This window comes from Notamacropus eugenii, chromosome 5 (assembly GCF_028372415.1).
Source record: "Notamacropus eugenii isolate mMacEug1 chromosome 5, mMacEug1.pri_v2, whole genome shotgun sequence".
Taxonomy (NCBI): domain Eukaryota; kingdom Metazoa; phylum Chordata; class Mammalia; order Diprotodontia; family Macropodidae; genus Notamacropus; species Notamacropus eugenii.
In genome coordinates, this window is record NC_092876.1 from 43,911,774 (window position 1) to 43,931,298 (window position 19,525).

Genomic DNA, 19,525 nt, shown 5'->3' on the forward strand with positions numbered 1-19,525 from the left:
GAAGGAAGGAAGGAAGGAAGGAAGAAAGAAAGAAAGAAAGAAAGAAAGAAAGAAAGAAAGAAAGAAAGAAAGAAAGAAAGAAAGAAAGAAAGGAAGGAAGGAAGAAAGAAAGAAAGAAAGGAAGAAAGAAAGAAAGGAAGGAAGGAAGGAAGAAAGAAAGAAAGGAAGAAAGAAAGAAAGGAAGGAAGGAAGGAAGGAAGAAAGAAAGAAAGGAAGGAAGAAAGGAAGGAAGAAAGGAAGGAAGGAAGGAAGAAAGGAAGAAAGGAAGGAAGAAAGGAAGAAAGAAAGAAAGAAAGAAAGAAAGAAAGAAAGAAAGAAAGAAAGAAAGAAAGAAAGAAAGAGAAAGAAAGAGAGAAAAAGAAAGGAACCAAACTAAGCAAAGGAGATCAGGTTAGTGCAGTCCATGTCACTCCTCTTGGCACAGAGAGAAGGCTCTGGGATCAAACAACATCACCGGCAGAGCAACCATATCCACTGATTTTTTTTTTTGTTTTTTATTGTCGTTCAGTTGTTTCAGTCATGTCTGACTTTTCATGACCCGATATGGGATTTTCTTGGCGAAGATACCAGAACAGTTTGCCATTTCCTTCTCCAGCTCATTTTACAGATGAGGAAACTGAGGCAAACAGGATTAAGTGACTTACCCAGGCTCACACAGCTAGAAAGAGCCTGAAGATGGATTTGAATTCAGGTCTTCCTGACTCCAGGCCCAGCGCTCTATTCACTGATTCACTGAGCCACATGTCATATCAACACTTGGATTATAGGTATCACAATGAACGCAGAGCACAACCATTAAATGTGTAGTCTGATAAAATGCAAAAACAAAAAACCAACAGCCTTTTTTACCCTGGGAGAGTAATTTCACATGATGATAAAGTTGACTAGTTACTGACATGACATGTCTAGGCTTTCTTCCTCCTAGGTTGTTGCTTGCCCTTGACTCTCCCTGTAGTCTCTGTTTATTGGCTTTCTCTCTTCCCACAACATAGTATCTTGTAAGGCCAAGGTCGGGAGGATGGAGAAAATAGCTCGACTCCCTGTTTGATAGAGCCATGGCATTCTCAGAGCAAGCACCCAGCCATCCTGGGTGTAAACTGCCCTACAACCCGGCTTCCTCCCCCACATGATTCTCACCCACATCTTCCATCAATCTAAAGAGAATCCTCCCAATATCCTGGAGGTCATCCTCAATTCCCCTGTGACATTAGGTCTTTCATGACAATGAGAAGCTTGGGATCAAGCAATTCCCCAAATGAAATCTGGCCCATTCTCTTTCTGCTTTTCCCTTTTTTTGCCCAGTCCTTTGGCCATCTGCAGCACCAACGCGAGAGGCTTTAGCAGTAGCTGACCTGGAGGAGGACAAGCCTGTGCTGCTCAGGGTATGGGGCACCAAGCGCTAGCTACTTCTCCATGGAGTGAACTAGGACTTCAAATTCCAGTAAGATGATGTACCAAGGATACAGATGAGACGGGCATGGCAAGGAAGAAGAAATTAGAAGTGAAGGCATGGACTTCTAGCAGGAGGCTAAGCCAGTGGACTAGGCCGTCCAAGAAGTTAGATCAGTGGGTTAGACCATCCAAGAGATTAGGCTGGTAGGCTGTCAGATAAGTTTGGAGAAGATGAGTCCACAGAGCCATGGAAAGCTCCTAGGAGCACACCTCTCCATGGAGGTCATGTAGTGCCATAACCAGAGGTGAAGTATGAGGAAAGAGTTATAAGAAGAGCTATGGCCGAATAAGTCTAGTGAGATAAACTATGCTGTTTTCCCCTGTGTGGAGGCAGGAAGAACCTTAAAGAGGGGAGGAGAGGGGATTCATTTGAGAGATGGGTTCTGAGAATGTTTCCAATTCTGTTCGAATTAAATGCTCTCACTGATTCTGGGCTACTGTTTCCTAGGTTTCTGTTAGCATGGTAACAAAATAGAAATGGAGACCTGAGTTTGACTTTAGAGATGGGCCCTTGAGACAAGTGAGGTACATTTACCATCGAACACTCCTCACCATGTGAATCCCAGTCCATGAGGGGGCTTGCCAGCACAGGGATGACCAAGAAACCAAGGGACTCCCTGCCTATCTTACTCTCTGTCAAAAACTGTGCAAAATATAATTTTTTTATCCACTTTATTTGTCCAGGGTGGTAGAGATACTGATCACAATTTCTTCATACTCTATAAGATATGTTGGTCCATGAATAGCAATTAACTTCATACAGTCAGAGGGCATATTATTTTCATGAACCCTGGAAGTGAAGAAGACCAAATGACCTACAAAATGAAGTTTTCTGGTGCTTTGGAGTACAAGATATCTGGCAATACCTTCTTTTCTTTTCTTCTTTTTTTTTTTTTGGAGGCAATCAGGAATAAGTGACTTGTCCAGGGTCACAATTAGTAAGTACTTGAGGCTGGATTTGAACTGAGATCTTCATGACTGCAGGGCTGGTGGTCTATCCACTGTGCCACCTGGCTGTCCCACTGGTGATGCCTTAATTTTAGCTCTCTGAAAAAATCCTACAATTTATCCTTCCATTTAACTGCTGCTTCTCTCTGATTTCAGGTTTCATTTATGGGGAAAATGTCAACATAAAGGCACTTCCTACAGAAGCAGAAATGGCAGTTCCAATGCCTACAAGAATATGGCAACTCTTGTTCATTAGAGAAACATCACATGTCATAAGAGAGGGTCAACAGTCATGCTGATGTTCGATAGATGGTCTAAGGATGGTATGACTCTGAGCACCTTCTCCCCCTTATCTAACCAATCCACAAATACAACCCTGCAAAGTGCATAGGACCGAGGGGCTGGTTTGTATTTTTATCTATTTTATGAGTTACATCTAAAAAATTTATCCCTTTATAAGCAACTTTCTGATGACCATCAATGTGGTTTGGCTATATATTAACTAACCTGGTCCTCACTGAATTTGTAGCCAGAATCCTACTTAAAATAAGACCGACAGTAACATAACCATAATGACACAGGGCTCCAATGTTTACAGTCTACAACTCTAGAAATGCATTTCATAGTATCAAAGTAGACTTATCATCTATGGCATTACACTTGTATCTGTGGAGTTTCCCCATTAATATATCGTAAAAAGAAATTAAAACTGGCCTCAAACTCTAAGTATCTGCCCCCAAAAGTACAGTATTTTCCCTAAAGTCTGTCTCCACACAAGATTCTTGAAAATGACTTGACTGGATATGCAGCCACTGAAAACATCTAAGAAGCCTCCCTGGTTTCTGTTAAGTTTCAACTAAAATACCTTCTTTTGCTGGAAGCCTTGCTCAACCCCTCTTAATTCCAGTGCATTCCTCCTATGAATTATCTATCCTGTACACAGTTTGCTTTGTATCTATGTTTCCATGTTGTCTCCCCCATTAGATTATAAGTTCCTTGAGGGCAAGGACTGTCTTTTGCCTCCTTCTGTATCCTTAGCACTTAGCATAGTGCCTGGACACAGGGTAGGTACTTAATAAATGTTAGCGACTGACTTCTTAATTCTAGTGCCTTTCCTCTTAATTACTTCCTATTTGTCCCATACGGAGTCTGCTTTGTATGTTTGTTTCCATACTGTCTCCCCTATTAGATTATAACCTCCATGAGAGACTTTTTTTAATATCCCCAGCAGTAGCTGGCACTTAAGAAATGTTTACCAATTGATTGATTCTACTGGGGAAGCGATATAACATGTACACAGTTAAACAAATAGACTACTCTTTCCTGCTGATCTCATCAGCTACTGGTAATATTATCATCATTTCATCCTTCATGAAGTTACCATTACTATGAACTGAAAGTTTCCCAGGGAAGGCCAGCTGGGGCTTATCCACTGTTCTCCTTCATTCAACTCATCCAATGAGCAGTTAAGTACCTATTTGGTACCTGGCAATGTGTCAGGCACTAGTCACTGTTTCTCTTTTGGCCAGAAATCCTGAAGGTCTTCCCCTCCCACTCTGATTTTTTTCTTTTATTTTGGATTAAAGGGGCAATCCCTTGACTCATTTCTTCAACAGCCCTAATCGCTGAATGGGTGTTCCCTCACTCAAAGTGAGAACTTGGAAAGATTTTAGCTTAAAAAGGCTAATGTTTCCCACCGCATCCTACACCATCTCCCATCGTCCTGACTGATGTCTGGCCACTGGCTCTGAAGGAGAAAGTGAGGCTGGTGACTTTGCACAGCCCTCCCTCATTTGAATCCAATTCCCTTGCATGTCATGGCACCACCTTCATGATGTCATGGCGGTCTTTGAGAGTGAAGGACAAATCAAAACACAATCTGTTAGGCACAAGAGCTACAAAGACAAAATGGAAAACAGCCCCTGTCCTCAAGAAGTTTACATTCTCCTGGGAAGATATTTCATATTCAATCAATCAACCAGTAGACCAGAATTTAAAGTGCTTGTGTGTCAGGAACCAAGCTAGGTATATCGAGGCAATAAATATGAAAGTGAGAAAGTGGAACCAACCAGACACTGACTCTGATCAGTAAGCACAAGATCCTGTGAGGTGAAGCAGAGAGCAGCAATGACTACTGGAAGCAGGCAAGGTTTCCCATGGGAGATTGTACCTTAAAGGAAGCTGAGGATCCTAAGAAGCAAAGACAAAGCAGGAATGCATTCCAGGTGGATGGGGAAGCCCGGCCAAAAGCCCTCAGGAAGTGGCGAATGAAGGCCTGGTTCAGCTCAAGCTTTCATTCTATAGCTTTCCTCCTTTTCTCAGTCAAACTCCTAGGACCCTCCTTCCCTATCTTGTATTTAAATACTTTGCATATATTTGCATTTAATTATTTATATTTATGCCGCATATTTTTCTATGTCCTTTCTATGTCCTCCCACTAGAACTAGAATTCAATTCCTTACAATGGGGGATTATTTTCATTTTTATCTTTGTATACCCTGGTACTCAAGGAGGCCCTTCATAAATGCTTGTGATTGATTCACGGAAGAGCAAGGAAGCCAGTTAGGGTGGAATGTAGATTGTCTTAAGAGGAAAAAGTCTGAAAAGTAAAAAGTTTTCTTGTTAAAGATTCACTTCTTGGCATCCAAGTTGGACACGTGGAGTGTATATGCAAGAAGGTCACAGACCAGCCCCAAAGTCATCTCTCCATTGGAATGCTGCCATTTGGCTTTTATTCCATTTCTGTAGTCCTAAATAATTACACGGTCATCATCCAATTTTCAGGAGTGGTCCTGCTGCTCAGTACATAATATAACCAATTTTATAAAGAAATAAAAGCCACAAAGTTTAAAAAAGTAATAAAGCCAAATTTATAGAGAAATCAAAGAGCTGTTGCGTTGATACAAAGTGTGTTGTGTTCAGTATTTGTCCTTTGTTCAGCTGTTTCCTTTTCTAAGTTTGCATTTAGGTCCTCTCAGGGCTGGGGATCTCAGACTCTCTTTCCCAAGAGCTTATCATTCTCTTGCAGGCAAAGTATGAAAATGACAATTTAAGATAACGTATAATAGAGCTAATCTTTCTTCTGAAGATAAGATTTTAAAACCTGGAGTCACTGCACATTTGTGGGCTTGTGAATTAAATATAAAAACAACCAGTACATTCTAGGAAGCAAGAATGCTCCTCACCATACCAGAGCTGGGGCTGCTGGGAGCTTTGGAATAATGCCTGTTCCTCACATGTCCTTCTGTTATTTCTCTAGAACCTAATTGAGTTCTGCAGTTTCCATATTGTCTGTTTTCAAAGCTGCCTCGGATTGTACATTTGTAAACAAGCAGGCAGAAAACTCAAACTAGACTTAATGAACTGTGCATTAACTTGTCTTCTGCTGCCAGGGGCAGGGCCTGGCTGCTGATGTGCAGAGAAAGGATGCGCTGCTCTCTCATATGGCTCGTGGGCTTACTTTCAGGTGATTTTTAAGACATGGAAAATTCCTCATAAAACTCCAGAGATGTGACTGTGTGCCCTGACCTATCTAGGGTCAAAAGTTCCCAGTACTAGGTTTTCCATTTTGCTAAGAAACAACTCCCAACCTCAAATCCTCTCCCTCCCACCCCACCCCAGGAAAATAATCAAGGATGACAGTCTTTTTTCTTTTTCAAAAAAATTTTTCATTAATGGAATGCAGTAAAACACACTGGAGCTCAGCCCCAAAGCTCTGCAAAGGTACCTGGTTAGCAGAGGGAGGAGGGGTAATTCTGTGCCCTGCCTGTCCTCACTTCTGAACTCTGTGACCAAAGCCTTGCTATATCAGGTACAGCTCTATGGGGCATATACAGACAAAAGGAAGTCTTAAATAAAAATGAACTGCACCTCTCCAAATGACCTCGGCTCGATTCTCCCCTAAGTCAGGCCCTATGAGTAACCTCCATGCCAGGCAAGGCTTTCAGACAAGGATAAAATAAAGGGAAACATCAGGATGCTGGGCCGTGATTATCACTGACATCTTTTTTATGACTCCTTTCCACAAAAGGTCATTGCTCTGAGTCAGAAGGAGCTATGTTTTCCCTCTTTCTTCCTCCCCCTGATGCCTGAAAGTTTGGGACAGTCTCTTTTTTTGTTGCTAATTCTACTATTCAGTAAAGACAGAGGGTTCTCCCCTCAGGTCACTGTGCTTGGCATTTCATTCATATAGAGCAGGCCAAACAGACAAAATGCTCTCTCATAAGCTACAGTCTTTACTTGAGGACAGTCTGAAGGACACAGGGGGAATAGGAATGAGAAAAAAAGTGGAACAATGTGATGCCTAATAGATTCACTTGCATACTGAAAAGTCACAAGGCTAAAATATAACAGAACACTCCCTGTGAGGGGCAGTCTCATTAACCCTCCTAATAATTCATTCAGTATGCATTTCCTGGGTACCTGTTAGGTACATCTCATGCACTGGTCTAGATGCAGAGAAGGGTACACAAGAAATCAGAGTCCTCTCCTTACCCTTCTAGAGCTAAGGGAGCAAGATGGAAAGGCAAAGCCCTTTGAGAGAGCTTGGACTCCTTACCCACATTGGCCAGAGTAAGGTACAGACGGCCTCGGACCAGAGTGTGGACTCCGATGGGTTTGACGGTGCCAGGTCTGGTGATATCTCCACTCACCACCATTGAATCCTGTTCATATTCTGTTGTGACAACATCGAGCTCGTGGGAGACTTGAACAGCTGCTTGGCCCTGACGGAGGATGTGCTGTGGAACGAGGGGAATGTACACAAGATATAAAGGGGAGTTGGTAACAGTTTTTAGGGGACACTGCCAGGCATGGGGAAAACGGCCAGCCCAGCCTGCTGCCTGTTTGCTCAAGAAACATACTGATGCATCTGACCTCGTGTTTGGAGGATATTCTGTCCCGTGTTCTAAAGGACCCAACCACATGAATCCCACCTGATACTTGGATCATCTGTAAGGCACCAGCTTTAAAAAAACGTATATATATAAGTCTGATGTCTTTGTCCAACCTTCTCTTTGTAAAATGTTCTAGAACAAATAAAGTTTGGGAGTGCAGAAAGAGGAGTGATCCCATCATGCCAGCTCCATGGCCTAGCCACATCTGGAGAAACTTGGATCCATCCACCTGATGTTTAGAACAGTTCAATTAGCAACACCATGGAATAAAATGTTCTTTTCCTCAAACCAAATATTGCCATGTGATTTTACCAACTTGTAAAGGGTTGCTCAAAACTCAGAGGCTTTCATTAATAATTATAATCAATAATAATAGCTTATCTTCTATAAAGTGCTTTAAGGATTACAAACATTTTATGGATGTTACCTGAATTTGAGCCTCAGCACCACCATCATGTGGTGAGGAAGGACTAGAATTATTCTCCTCAGAGGAGATAAGTTTAGGTGAGAGAGGCTAGATGCTATGTGACCTTGGGGAAGACATTTAAACTCCTTGGGACCCAGTTTCCTTATCCGTAATTTAAGGACACGGGATTAGATGATTTTCGAGAACTTTTTGAATTCTATATCTGTAATACTATGACTGATGTCATGTCCATGATGAAGAACTGGTAAGGGGCAGGGGCAGTATCTGAACCCAGGTCATCCTGCCTTGAGGATCAGCCCTGTACTCAGCATAACACACTGGTCTTTTTTTTTTTTCTTAAAGCAATTGTTATGGAAACCACCATGGAAATAAGAAATGATCAAGGACAGATCTTTTTTTTTTTTTTAACTTTTCCTCACTGATATGGACACAATGAAAGTTAAAAATACTTAGAACTCATAGGGGAGTAAATGAACCACTGAGTTTGTTCTTAGAGTTAAATGGGAAAACAACTGAAAATACAGAACATGGACCTTATGAGAAATATTTTCCTTTGTTAGGAAAGTGATCATGTTTTCTACCAGGGAAATCAATAGGCAGAGTTATAGTATCTGAATTGGGTAAAAGGGCCACACTAACAACTCTCCTGGACTTTTTTATAATGGGATTTCTAATGAGCTACATGTTATCATACTTTTATTGTGGAAAGAAATGCTACCTCCATCTGCACTGCTGCAGAACCAATGAGAAGCAGCGAATCTCCATCCCAGACATCAATCTGTAAGGTCTGCAGAGCAAGATAATGTATGAACCACCTCCGTTCTCCAGGTTTGAGGAGCACAGGATCCACCAGATACTGGAGCTGGAGTCCAGGAGAGTCTGCCCCCAAAAGAAACCCATGAGAAGAGTCAAAACATAAATTTGACCTATTTATCATCTTTATTTTCTGAAGAGAAATGTAGCCCTGGACACCAGAACCCAATCTCACTTTCAGCTATAATCACAATTTCGTAAACACATTAATCAAGTGAAATCATAAGGCGCTTGAGTTAATAACAACAGCACAGTCTCAAAGGTTCCTGCTGGACAGGGTGGAGCCCTACCCAAAGGTCAAACCAACACCTTCTTGGTACAAGCCTTCATGATGCTTTCTATCAGCTGGGACCTGAAGAATTGATAGAGATTCCAAATGGCTATCTCACAGGGGACAAGGACTTTAAGACACACAATCTCTGTTTTTACTAACAAAACTGAACTAGGTTAGATATCTATTTTTTAAAACCACTCTACTTTTTCAAATGATTCATCTATCATAAGTAGAATCAACTGCTTAAATCTCTCAAGGAATGGAAAATTTAAACATATCTTCAAATTGTTTTTGTTAGAAACAGGATAAACTTTCTATGACAGAAACTCTAGGTATCATATATTCATGAGGACATGTGATGAGATGCACATGAAAGTAAATAATATCTCTAAAGGATGAAAGCTGCCCATATTTATTGACTTTCCCTCATCCCATGGCACTAGCTTTTGTGGATTTCACAGCTTATGATCCTTCTCAATATTTGGGACCTGTTCTTAATTATGTATTATGTGAACAAATAGAAGAAACTTAAATGCATATTTCATGGATCGGCAGCCTTAATTCCAATTGACAAAAAACTCATTTAAATGACTGGATTAGTTAAGGTCTCTGAGGTACTTAGCTTATAAACAACTTAGTGTGACACACTTAGTCTAACAACCCCACATGTTATAAACATACAACCACTATTTTAGCTTCCTATTCTCACTGTCCAACAGCCTGAAAGGGTGCATTCTGGAATCCCCAAGCTGACCCTTCTCACCAAACTCACACATATCGACATTTCAAACACACGCTTACCCTTGTTGAATGAACCATCTTTGTTCACTGAAACCAGGATGTGGGAGGGACAACTAGAGTAAGTCATCCCAGGTTGGTCCAGCTTCACGAGTTGTAACCGTGGTGTCGTGACCGGTGGGAAACGGTAGAATTGGAAGGTGAAATACACTGTTTTGGGCCACGGCATTCCCCTGGGGTCCTCTGATGCTCTAAATAAAATTGCACCTTTGAATTAATCCATCACTGATAGCCCTTTACAGAACACTTGGCCTACTGAGCAATCTTTCCTATCTGTTCTAAGAGGCTGCCTCAGGAACTGAAGTGAATAGTTTGAGTTGGCTCTGGATAAGCTGGCTGGACAATTAATGAGGTTCTAGCTATAGGCAATGTTTTACCTTTGTGGAAGAGAAGAACCATGTTTGAAGGAAAAGTACTCAGGAAAAACCCAACAAGTTTTCCAACTGTGATGATAATTACAAACAGGGAATTACTTTTGAATGGTGTGCTGAACTCCTAGACATCCTGTTTTGAAAAGGTCCCTTTTAATGACACAAAGAATAATGTGACTTTACAAGGAAAAGAGAAGCTATGGAGGTTAGAACCATCTTAAGAATTCCCCTTAACATGAGGGCTGTCAAAAAGAAGGGTAGAATGAAACAAGGACATAAAATCATTCTTGTTTTACCTGCTGAAGGCAAGAAATTGCAGAATTATTTCATTGCTCTGTAGCACATCGGCCTCTTCCTTTTGAGGGTTAAAGTTCACAGGGATGGAGGGATCCACAACTTCAGCTGGCTGCTTGCTGTGGTCCAGAATTTCTGGAAAGCCTAATGCATGCAGGCGGACTAGCGAGGCCCGGGAAAGCTTAGATCCGAAACTGAAATGCAACAGAACCTCAGTGCAAAGGGATTCATCTAACCAGTATGATCAAAATAAAAACAATTCCACTTCTTTTATCAGACATGCTATGAATCTAGCCATCTGCTAAGCTAGTTATCACCTACGGGATGCTATCCAAACATATAAGTACCCAGCATGACCCAGATTGTATGGAGAGATTTAGGACCCACCTTCGGGTCTCGGTGCCCATGATAATCGGAGCATGGAAGGGTGTGAAAGGCAACTCTTGCAGCTGCTCAGCACTGGGGGATTCTGGAATGAGGGACCTCTGGCTCAGGTTAACCTCCAGATGAGCTACCCTGCTGCTGCTGCTGGGTGAAAGATCCTAGTGGGTAAAAAGAAGGCACTCAGAGACAAAATTGAAGGCACCCATTGGTGAAGCTTCATCATTGAGGCACAGAGATGCTGTTCCCATCTAAGTAAATTGCCTGATGAAGTGCTTTCACTGATTTAAGAGTTAAAAAAGAAATTCCACCAATGCTATTAATCAAAGAGGGATTTTTTTTCACTGAAGACTTAAACTGTCACCAGAAAGGCAAGAAGACATTGCATCTGTGTGCCAATGGACAGAGTATGTTGGTGGGAGATCCCTTTCCGTGGCTGAACCCATCAAACCAGTCACATGCTCTACCCCCCCACCCCCACTCCATCCATTCATTTGTTCATTCATGCATTCAACAGGCATTTATTAAGCACCAAAAGTATGCTAAGTGATGGGAGAAAGCCAGAGTTCTGTTAAGATGAGGTCCCTGCCTGTCCTTCTGGAGCTCACAGTCCAATAATTCCCCTAAAAGGAATTCAGAAATTAGGAAGGACCAGCAAACAAACATCTAAAGGACTGGCTTGCTTAGGAGCCAGATGCCATGTCTGGAAAGCTGTCTTTGAACGCTTGATGTCGAGGCATCCTGCTTAAAGAAAAAGGAATACCTAATGACTAGATGCATAAGACCATACCATCACCTCTGAAGCAACATTAAAAAATGGCTGGCAAATTTATAACTAATAAATAAATTCCATTTAAAAATTTATCTCTTAGAAAGCTTGGGTTTGTATTTCTATTCATTTTCCAAATGGACATACACAATGAAATTTTCTCCGTCACATTGCTGAAGGTTAACCAGAAAGTTTCTGAGCTGGACCCCTCCAAGACATATTCCTGAAACCTGTAAGCCAAAAGGCTTTTGGATCCAAATGTGCTATGTCTTTCTAGTATTTCTTGATATGAAAATGCCACTGAAAACTGATGGTATCTCTGAAGCCTGATTTGATCATTTTTCAGGTAAGAACTGACATTTCTCTAGTGCTTTACAGACATTCTATGGAAAGCACTTCCTATATACTCAGATGTTATCCTCACAATCCTCTAGGAGATAGCTTGTACATCATCTCCATTTCACAGATGAAGAAACAAGCTCAGAAAGGTGAGGCCTGTGATCACACAGCTAGTTAGCGTTGGTACTAGAACGCTGCCTTCGGATGCCAGATTCAGTGTCCTTGTCCACTGTGCCAAACCATCCTTTCTAAAAAGGATGTCTGGGTTGCTAAATAGATATCTCCCTTTCCTTTTAGAGACCAGAGTCACTAAGAGTCATTTAAATTTGACTTATCATCAAATGCAAGCACAAAAAATCCAGTATTTTGATAGGACCACTTTATAAAGCTGAAGCTTCCCTTTGGCTCTCTCCCCAAGGGGAAAGTAAGGATGATGGCTTTAAGCCCAACCAAAGAAAAAGACAACTCTGTCCTCCCCATCCCCATGGCTCAGAACCTCAGAATCATTATGTGCTTCACAAATGGGAAAAGAATGTAGCTGAAGAAGTCAGAGTCTACTCAATTTTTTTTTTTTGAAGAATACATGTATCCTCATCTTTTTAAGAGAAGTTGGCATCTGAGGGAAACACTTACTTCCTGGGCTTCCTGGCTAGCCTTGAGGGACATGGAGAGCTGTGAGTCAAGCTGGGTGGGTAAGGAAGGTCTGGCAGAGAGGCTTCTAACAGTCAAGGTGGGAGAGGCTGACAGCTGGGATATAGATAACTGCAAGGCAAAAGATGATGACATCAACTCCAATATGAGGCATCATTGAGGAGAAGTGTCAAGGTGCATGAGAACATCTAAGGAAGCAAAGTAAAATCGTGAAAAGCCCAATGAAGGCAGACCATGTGAGAGGCCCGGCCCCTGCCAATGTCACTATGTATGTGACCCTCAGAACTTTGCCACCACAGTAAAGCTTAATGGGAAAAGCAAAAGGTAACTATTTTTTCCTGTGGGATGAAAATTCTTTGATTTTCCTTAGGCTACTACATAAAGCAAAAATGTCTCACCAGATCAAGTGTCTGTGATTTTTCAAATGTGGGAAGTGTCCCCATCAATGCAAGTCATGGCCCAAGCAGAACTCAGATGGGTTAAGTAATTTATTCACGGTCAATCATCTACTAAGTGTCAAAAGAGGGATAGAAAACTGTCTTTCTGACTCTAAGTCCAGCATTCTGTCTGCCATGCTGACTCTTCCAAATGCCTCACGGTAAAGCAGACAACATATTAATTAATACATATTGTCACTGGGAAACATTTTCATGGTACAGTGGAAAGATCATTGGATTTGGCACTGGAGACCCTGATTATGATCTTGGCCAGATTCCTTCATCCTCTGGGGAAGAGGTTGTGTGTAGGGGATTCAATTTCCTCCTCTGCAAAAGAAGAGAAATAGACTGGATGACCTCAGAGGTCCCTCCTGGTTCTAGCTCTATGGGCCACATCTCAGATCCTGGACATTAGCCCAAATGTACATGCATATCACAAAGGCTTCTGCTGCCAGGACCTTCCAAAACAGAAGGTCCATCAGTGCTGTTGGCGATTAGTGTTCTGAGGAACTTCTTTGGAGACCATGTTGTCATTTTCAGATTGTAACAGGGTGATAGCTAGCACTCTGGCTTGAGAAGCTTCAAGCACTGGCTCTGTGGTCACAGAGCACATTCCTAGCACTGCCATGGAAACTGCTACTGGAAGAAGAGCTGGATTATCCCAGCAGAGAGGCCTGGAAAGTGATCCCAAGCCCCTGTTTACATGAGGATAGGCTATTCATTTATGTTCTAGTTATCCAACTAACTTGACAGAGAACAGCATCCTGGGGCAACCTCTCCTACTAAATTACTACCCTTCCCTAGGAAGCCCCTCTCCAGGATGGTGAGGGGAATCAGCTGGGACCAGCACTTGGCACAAGTCACACAGTAGGTGGGTATAAGGGCTGAAGGCAGGCTCATGTCTTTAGGGCAGCTGCCAAGGACACCACTGCCCAGCAAAGAGTTTCTCTATCCTTCTAGAACTCCAAGCCATTTTCAAACAGATATTTAATTGAAAGCAGTGCAGAACCATTTTAATCAAACAACCAATAAGCATTTGTTAAGCTTTATGGATGAGGAAGAATGCCTTAATGGACATCCTCAGAGTTAGGAAGACTCGAGTTTAAGTCCTATATTACATGTGTGACCCTGGGCAAGCACCTTCCCTCTAAAACTTATATAATTGCAGAAAAGGTGCTGATCTGCACTAGTAGAGTGACTTTCCTCATTTGTGAGTTTCCTATATTCATGAAATGACCAGGCACTCTATTCTGTGCCAGGCATACAAATTCATGACTATTCCCTCAAGCTTGGGTGGTTAGCTGACATTGCCAGCTTCTTAGCAAGGTTTACCTTGGTGACAAAACTTCTCCTCCCAATACCAGGGGTGTGCTAGCCTAAGAACGAAGAGAAAGAACAAGGGAAAAGAATGAAAGAAAACTGCTCCTACGTCTCTTAAAAAAGAAAGCATTCTCTTAAACCCTTAGACAGAATTACCAAGAGGAACAGATCATTTTGTAAGTGCTGAAACTTGTCTTAAGCAGAATATAGGGGTCTCATTAATGGTCAGCAGGAAAATGTCACCTTGACCGTCTGACAATACAAGTGAGTGCTCCAGAATAAGAGCAAGTGACCAGAGACAGCAGGAAACTGGACACTGAGCAGCAGAGCTGCGGGCAGCATGTTCTCTCTGCCCCTTCTAACGCCACTGGCCTCCATCACCACTCTGGCTAAAAGTCAATCCGCTTCTCAGAAAAGAGCTTTATTTATCAATGCAAATAAAAATCTCTCTCTGCTAGGAGGAAAAATATCCTCACTCTGAAGAAGGTGATCTTCCGCTCCACCAATGGCAGCCACCCCCAAATACAATGAGTACACCCTTACAATCATCTGCAGGTACTTACTCCAGGTCCCATCGGAGATGGCTGGGTAGAAGACAGCATCCGAGGTAGGAGGGGTGCTAGAAGGAAAGACCAGGAAGAGATGTTTCAGTCATGTACTGGGCTTCCAGTGAGAATGGGGACCAACGCATTTGCCCCAAGATGATGGGGACAATAGCACACGTTTATTGAGTGCCTTAAAGTTTGTAAAATGCCTCACTGTACGTTATCTCATCAATAGATCTTTTCCAATCTCATCTGCTGCTGATGTCTGGGATTTCAACTTCCCTTATGGATGCCTGAGCTGGGAAAGGAAGGGCCATAGGGTCAAAATGCTTAATTGCTCTTCAGAAGGATCTTGACCGGTATTAAAGAAAATAGACAAATGGCAGCAGTCTTCTTGAATCGTTGCTTTTGGGGAGAGGAAATTAAAGTGAATCTGCCATTTAGGACATCTTCATTATGAAGTGCGGCTTTTCCCTCCCTATTCGTTCCTTCGTTGTTCCTTTAATCTGTGTGGTCTTGTTAAGTGCACTGTTTAATGAGATATGAAATTTTTAGGACACTTAAGGTTTTCTAATGTGCTTATATCGTTGCCTTCCATTATTTTCATCTCTTCACATATGCATGCCCTGAAACTGCCAGGATTTGTTTTTTCAGCTGGTCTAGCAATTCCCAGGCCCAGGCAAACTTGCTGCTCTGTTAAGCAGGAAACCCTTGTTGAAGAGAAACCCACAACAGATGCTTCCAGCCTGGCTCAGACTTCATTTGGAGTTCTCCATTTCACGTAACTCTGCCAAGGTTCTGATTTCCCAATTTCTTTCTAGGTGTGAACATTTTCTTCCAATTAAAAAGGTCCCCATTGCAAACAGGAAAACCATGGACTTCACAGGAATAAAGAAATGTAGGTCATTTTGTCTGGAATGCACTCTTCCCTCTTCACCCCCACATTCCAGAATCCCTGCAGCTGCTAGTGAGCACTCTCCCCACCAAACTACCTTGTACCTAATATATATGTGTGTGTATACATATATATATATATGTAAACGTATGTATGGGTATAAATATGTATATACACCCATACATACATATGTATACATACACATATGTAGCCTCCCCTGATTGAATGTAAGTTATGTGAATTTCTTAAGAGCAAGACCTGCTTCCACTCTGTCTTTGTATTCCCAAGAATAGAGAGCTTACTGCCAAGCCAGGAAGACCTGGTTTTAAATGAGCCTCTGCTGCTCTTTTCCCCTCCATAGCAAAGCCATCTAGAGTTGTAGGATCCACTTTCTCTCCTCTCACCCTCTTCTAAAGACTTTGTAATCTAGATTCCAACCTCATCATTCAACTGAAACTGGCCACTCCCAAGCTGCAGATGAGCTCTTAATTGCCAAATCTAATTGCCTTTTCTCAGTCATCCTCCATCTGAACCTCTCAGAAGCACATGATGCCTCCGACCACCTCCTGGTGACGCTGCTCTCTCCTGGATCTCCTCCTATCTCTCAGATGGCTCCTTCTCAAGTCTCCTTTGTTGGTTCTTAATCTATGTCCCACCCTCTAGTTGTAGATGTCCCTCAAGGCTCTGTCCTCAGCCCCCTTCTCATTTCACTCTATACTATCTCATGGGTGATCTCCCCAGCTCCCAAGGGTTCAATTTTGATCTCTCTGATACCAAGACTTAAGGATCAGCCCTGACCTCTCTGCTAAGGTATAGTTACGTATCTCCAACTGCCCCTTAGACATCTCAAAGGAGATATCCCATTGTCATCTCAAACATGTCCAAAACAGAATTCATTATCTTTCCCCAAAGCCCTTCCCCCTTTCCATCAAGGGCCTGCTAGCTTTCCCATAATCCACATCTGCAACCGCAATGCCCCTTCTAACTCCTCACTCACATTCACCCCATCTATATAAGCTGTTGCCCAATCTGGTTGTTTCTTCCTTTAGGATGTCCCCTGCACATGTACCCTTCTCTCTCTTCATACAGACACAAGCCAAGTTCAGGTCTTCTGTGCCTCTTGCCTAGACTACTGCAGTTGCCTGCTGACTGGTGCCTGCCTTGGTCAATCCCCATTCCAATCCATCTTCCTTCACCGTACACACTCTGAAATCGTAGTTCGTGAATACAACGCTCCATTTTCCAGCTCTGTGCTTAGACACTGGCTGTCCACCATGCCCAGAATGCTCTACACTCTTACCTTTGCCTCTTCACTTCCCTGACTTCCTTCAGGACCCAGCTGAAATGCTCCCTTGAAAGAGGCCTTTCCCAGGCCTCTGTACTCTGTACATACTTAGTATGTGCCTAGTTATGGATGTGTTACCTTCCCCATTAGAATGTACTCTCCCGGAGAGCAGGAATTATTTTTGTTTGTTTGCTTGTTTTGTTTTCAAGGCACATAGTAAATGCTTGTTTGCCTACTAGACTGAGGGGAACCGGCTGCAGGGCCTGGACAAATGACTTAACCTCTTAGTGCTCTGGACAAGGCAAGCTCTGAAACCACAAATGGCACAGGAGATGCTGATCTGCCTTAAAAGAGGGACTTTCCTCAAGTGGGAGCTCCTTATACCAAAGAAAACTCAGGCTCATTTCTTTATCTCTATCCCTAGCATCTAGCACATATACTTAAAGAAATTCAGGCTATTCAATGGAAGATTGAATACTCTGGCCACATAATGAGACAACAAGGCTCATTGGAAAAGACCCTGATGCTGGGAAAGACTGAAGGCAAAAGGAAAAGGGGATGGCAGAGGATGAGGTAGATAGTGTCACAGAAGCAATGAACAGGAGCTTGGACAGACTTCTGAGACTGTAGAAAATAGAAAGGTCTGGCCTGCTGGGGTCCACAGGGTCACCAAGAGTTGGACTTTGCTCAACAACAACAGTGTCTAGAACAACGCCTAGGACTCAGCAGGCACATAATGAATTGAATGCCTGTTGGTTAACAGATTGATTTTGTCTCCTCTGAACCAGGCACTAAGAATAGCTTCCATGACGATTCAAAAGCTAAATCCAATCCACCTTGTTTGGACATTTCTGAGCCCTCTGGGAAGATGAGAAACAAAGCCTATAATGGAAACGTTTATGGTTACACTCTAAGGATGCAAAACCCTAAAGAAGAGAAATCCTTTGATGATGAAATATTTCCCTACTAGATGTCTCCTCCTGCTGTGTGTTCGCTATCCCAACTTAGAACGAGTGCCTTCTTCGTAACATGGATGATGATGATTTATATAGCACCTACTACGTGCCAGGCACTTAACAATTATTATCTCATTTGACCCTTACAATGACCCTGGGTGGTAGGTGTTATTATAATCCCCATTTTACAAAGGAGGAAACTGAGGCAAACAGAAACTAAATGACTTGCCTAAGGTCACATAGCTAGTAATTGTCTGAGGTCACATTTGAACTCAAGTCTTACTGCCTTCCACCCCAGTGCTTATCCACTGTGCTACCTAGCTGCCTGTCTGTGCCTAACTAATTAAATACTAGCCATCTTCCAAGGCCCAACTCCAGGCCCACCTGGTCATGGAGTCTGCTATACCCCCATCCCCAATCCCACTGAACTCCCACCTCACTGAAGGCACTTAATTATATGCTGAACTCAATAACAGCCTGTCTATAACTTCACTTTTTTCTGGTGTATCAGTCTTGTTTCCCCAGAAGGATCCTAAGCTCCTTGAGGGCTGAGTCCTTGTCTTAGATATCTCTCACCACACAGTGGTGAGCGCACAGTAGGTACTCAATGTGTGACAAGAGTATAACCATCAAACAGCAACTCATATTCACATGCGTATATGCCAGACACTCCCACAGGCACCAGAGACTAGGGAGCTACTGAGCTAGAGAAGGTGAATCCAAATGGCTTTCTGTCCTCAAGGCAAGGGGAAGAAAGAGGAGAAAAACACAAGAGGAAACTGTCTGGGCCATCCTGGAGAAGAAGAGGGGGCACTAAAAATCACCTTCAATCTCTGGCTGACATTACAAATGGCACCCATCCCTAGTCCTCCTGTATCCTTCCTGACCTAACACAAATGGAAAACCACTAGCAGTCTAGTGTCCAGTGAACAGGCAGGGCCTGCCACCCAGAGGCACCTGAACTCAATGACTGGAAATGCAAGCATCCTGAGGTTTAATTCCAGCCATTTATAAAAGAACCCAACCTCCCCCAAAAGGATGCTCTGCCAAGTCATCCCTCCCACTTGCTCCAGAATTCTGAGACTGTGGGAGGAACAAGGCTGTGGGCTCTTTTAGAAAGACCAGGAGTCCCGAAGGACACGTGGGGCCCAAGAATGCTCAGCAAGGGGAAGCAGGCTCTCCATTTATTTGGTAAGGAAGGTCCTCCCAAAGCCTCAGGCTGCATGCCTCAAAGCTGAGCCCATGAAACTGGGGCAGTCCCATAACCACAGGAGAAACCAGGTACAATATACCCACCATGCACACATTCTCCCCTCTTATCAAACCAACTAAAATTGGAGTGAGGTTTGATGGAAGGAAGGAAGGAAGGAAGGAAGGAAGGAAGGAAGGAAGGAAGGAAGGAAGGACAGTTGTTAAAAAAAACAGTATTTTATAATCATCTAGTCAAGATTGCCTGCAGTTGCTTAAATTAATTCATCAGTTTTGTAAGGAGTCAGGAAATCATCAAACACCCGCGTTGATTTCTCCCTGGAAAGATGGATGGGCATGTGGGACTGGGCTCAGCAGGCACCCAACCCTTCTAAGAAATACATGCCCCAGACACAGATGCCTCCAAACCTGCTCCCTAAGCAATCTGAGTCTCATGAGAGCTCAGCAGCCCCTTTCCTCCACTGGA

General features: G+C 42.8%; 1 protein-coding gene across 11 annotated transcripts in view; it reads right to left on the bottom strand.

The window, feature by feature from the left end:
- Positions 1 to 19,525, bottom strand: part of NPHP4 (nephrocystin 4) — a 169,312-nt gene that overhangs the window by 39,350 nt on the left and 110,437 nt on the right. For 10 of the 11 annotated variants that reach the window (XR_011966968.1, XM_072608677.1, XM_072608678.1 and 7 more), the window contains 7 exons: positions 14,733 to 14,788; positions 12,395 to 12,523; positions 10,660 to 10,814; positions 10,275 to 10,466; positions 9,611 to 9,798; positions 8,441 to 8,601; positions 6,959 to 7,139 (listed from right to left, as the gene is read on the bottom strand). Coding sequence is in view for 10 of the 11 variants with exons in the window: in XM_072608677.1 (XP_072464778.1) it covers positions 6,959 to 7,139; positions 8,441 to 8,601; positions 9,611 to 9,798; positions 10,275 to 10,466; positions 10,660 to 10,814; positions 12,395 to 12,523; positions 14,733 to 14,788 (1,062 nt within the window). In the remaining variant the exon portion in view is untranslated. The remainder of the gene's footprint in view (positions 1 to 6,958; positions 7,140 to 8,440; positions 8,602 to 9,610; positions 9,799 to 10,274; positions 10,467 to 10,659; positions 10,815 to 12,394; positions 12,524 to 14,732; positions 14,789 to 19,525) is intronic. The other variant, XM_072608685.1, reaches the window with a different exon arrangement.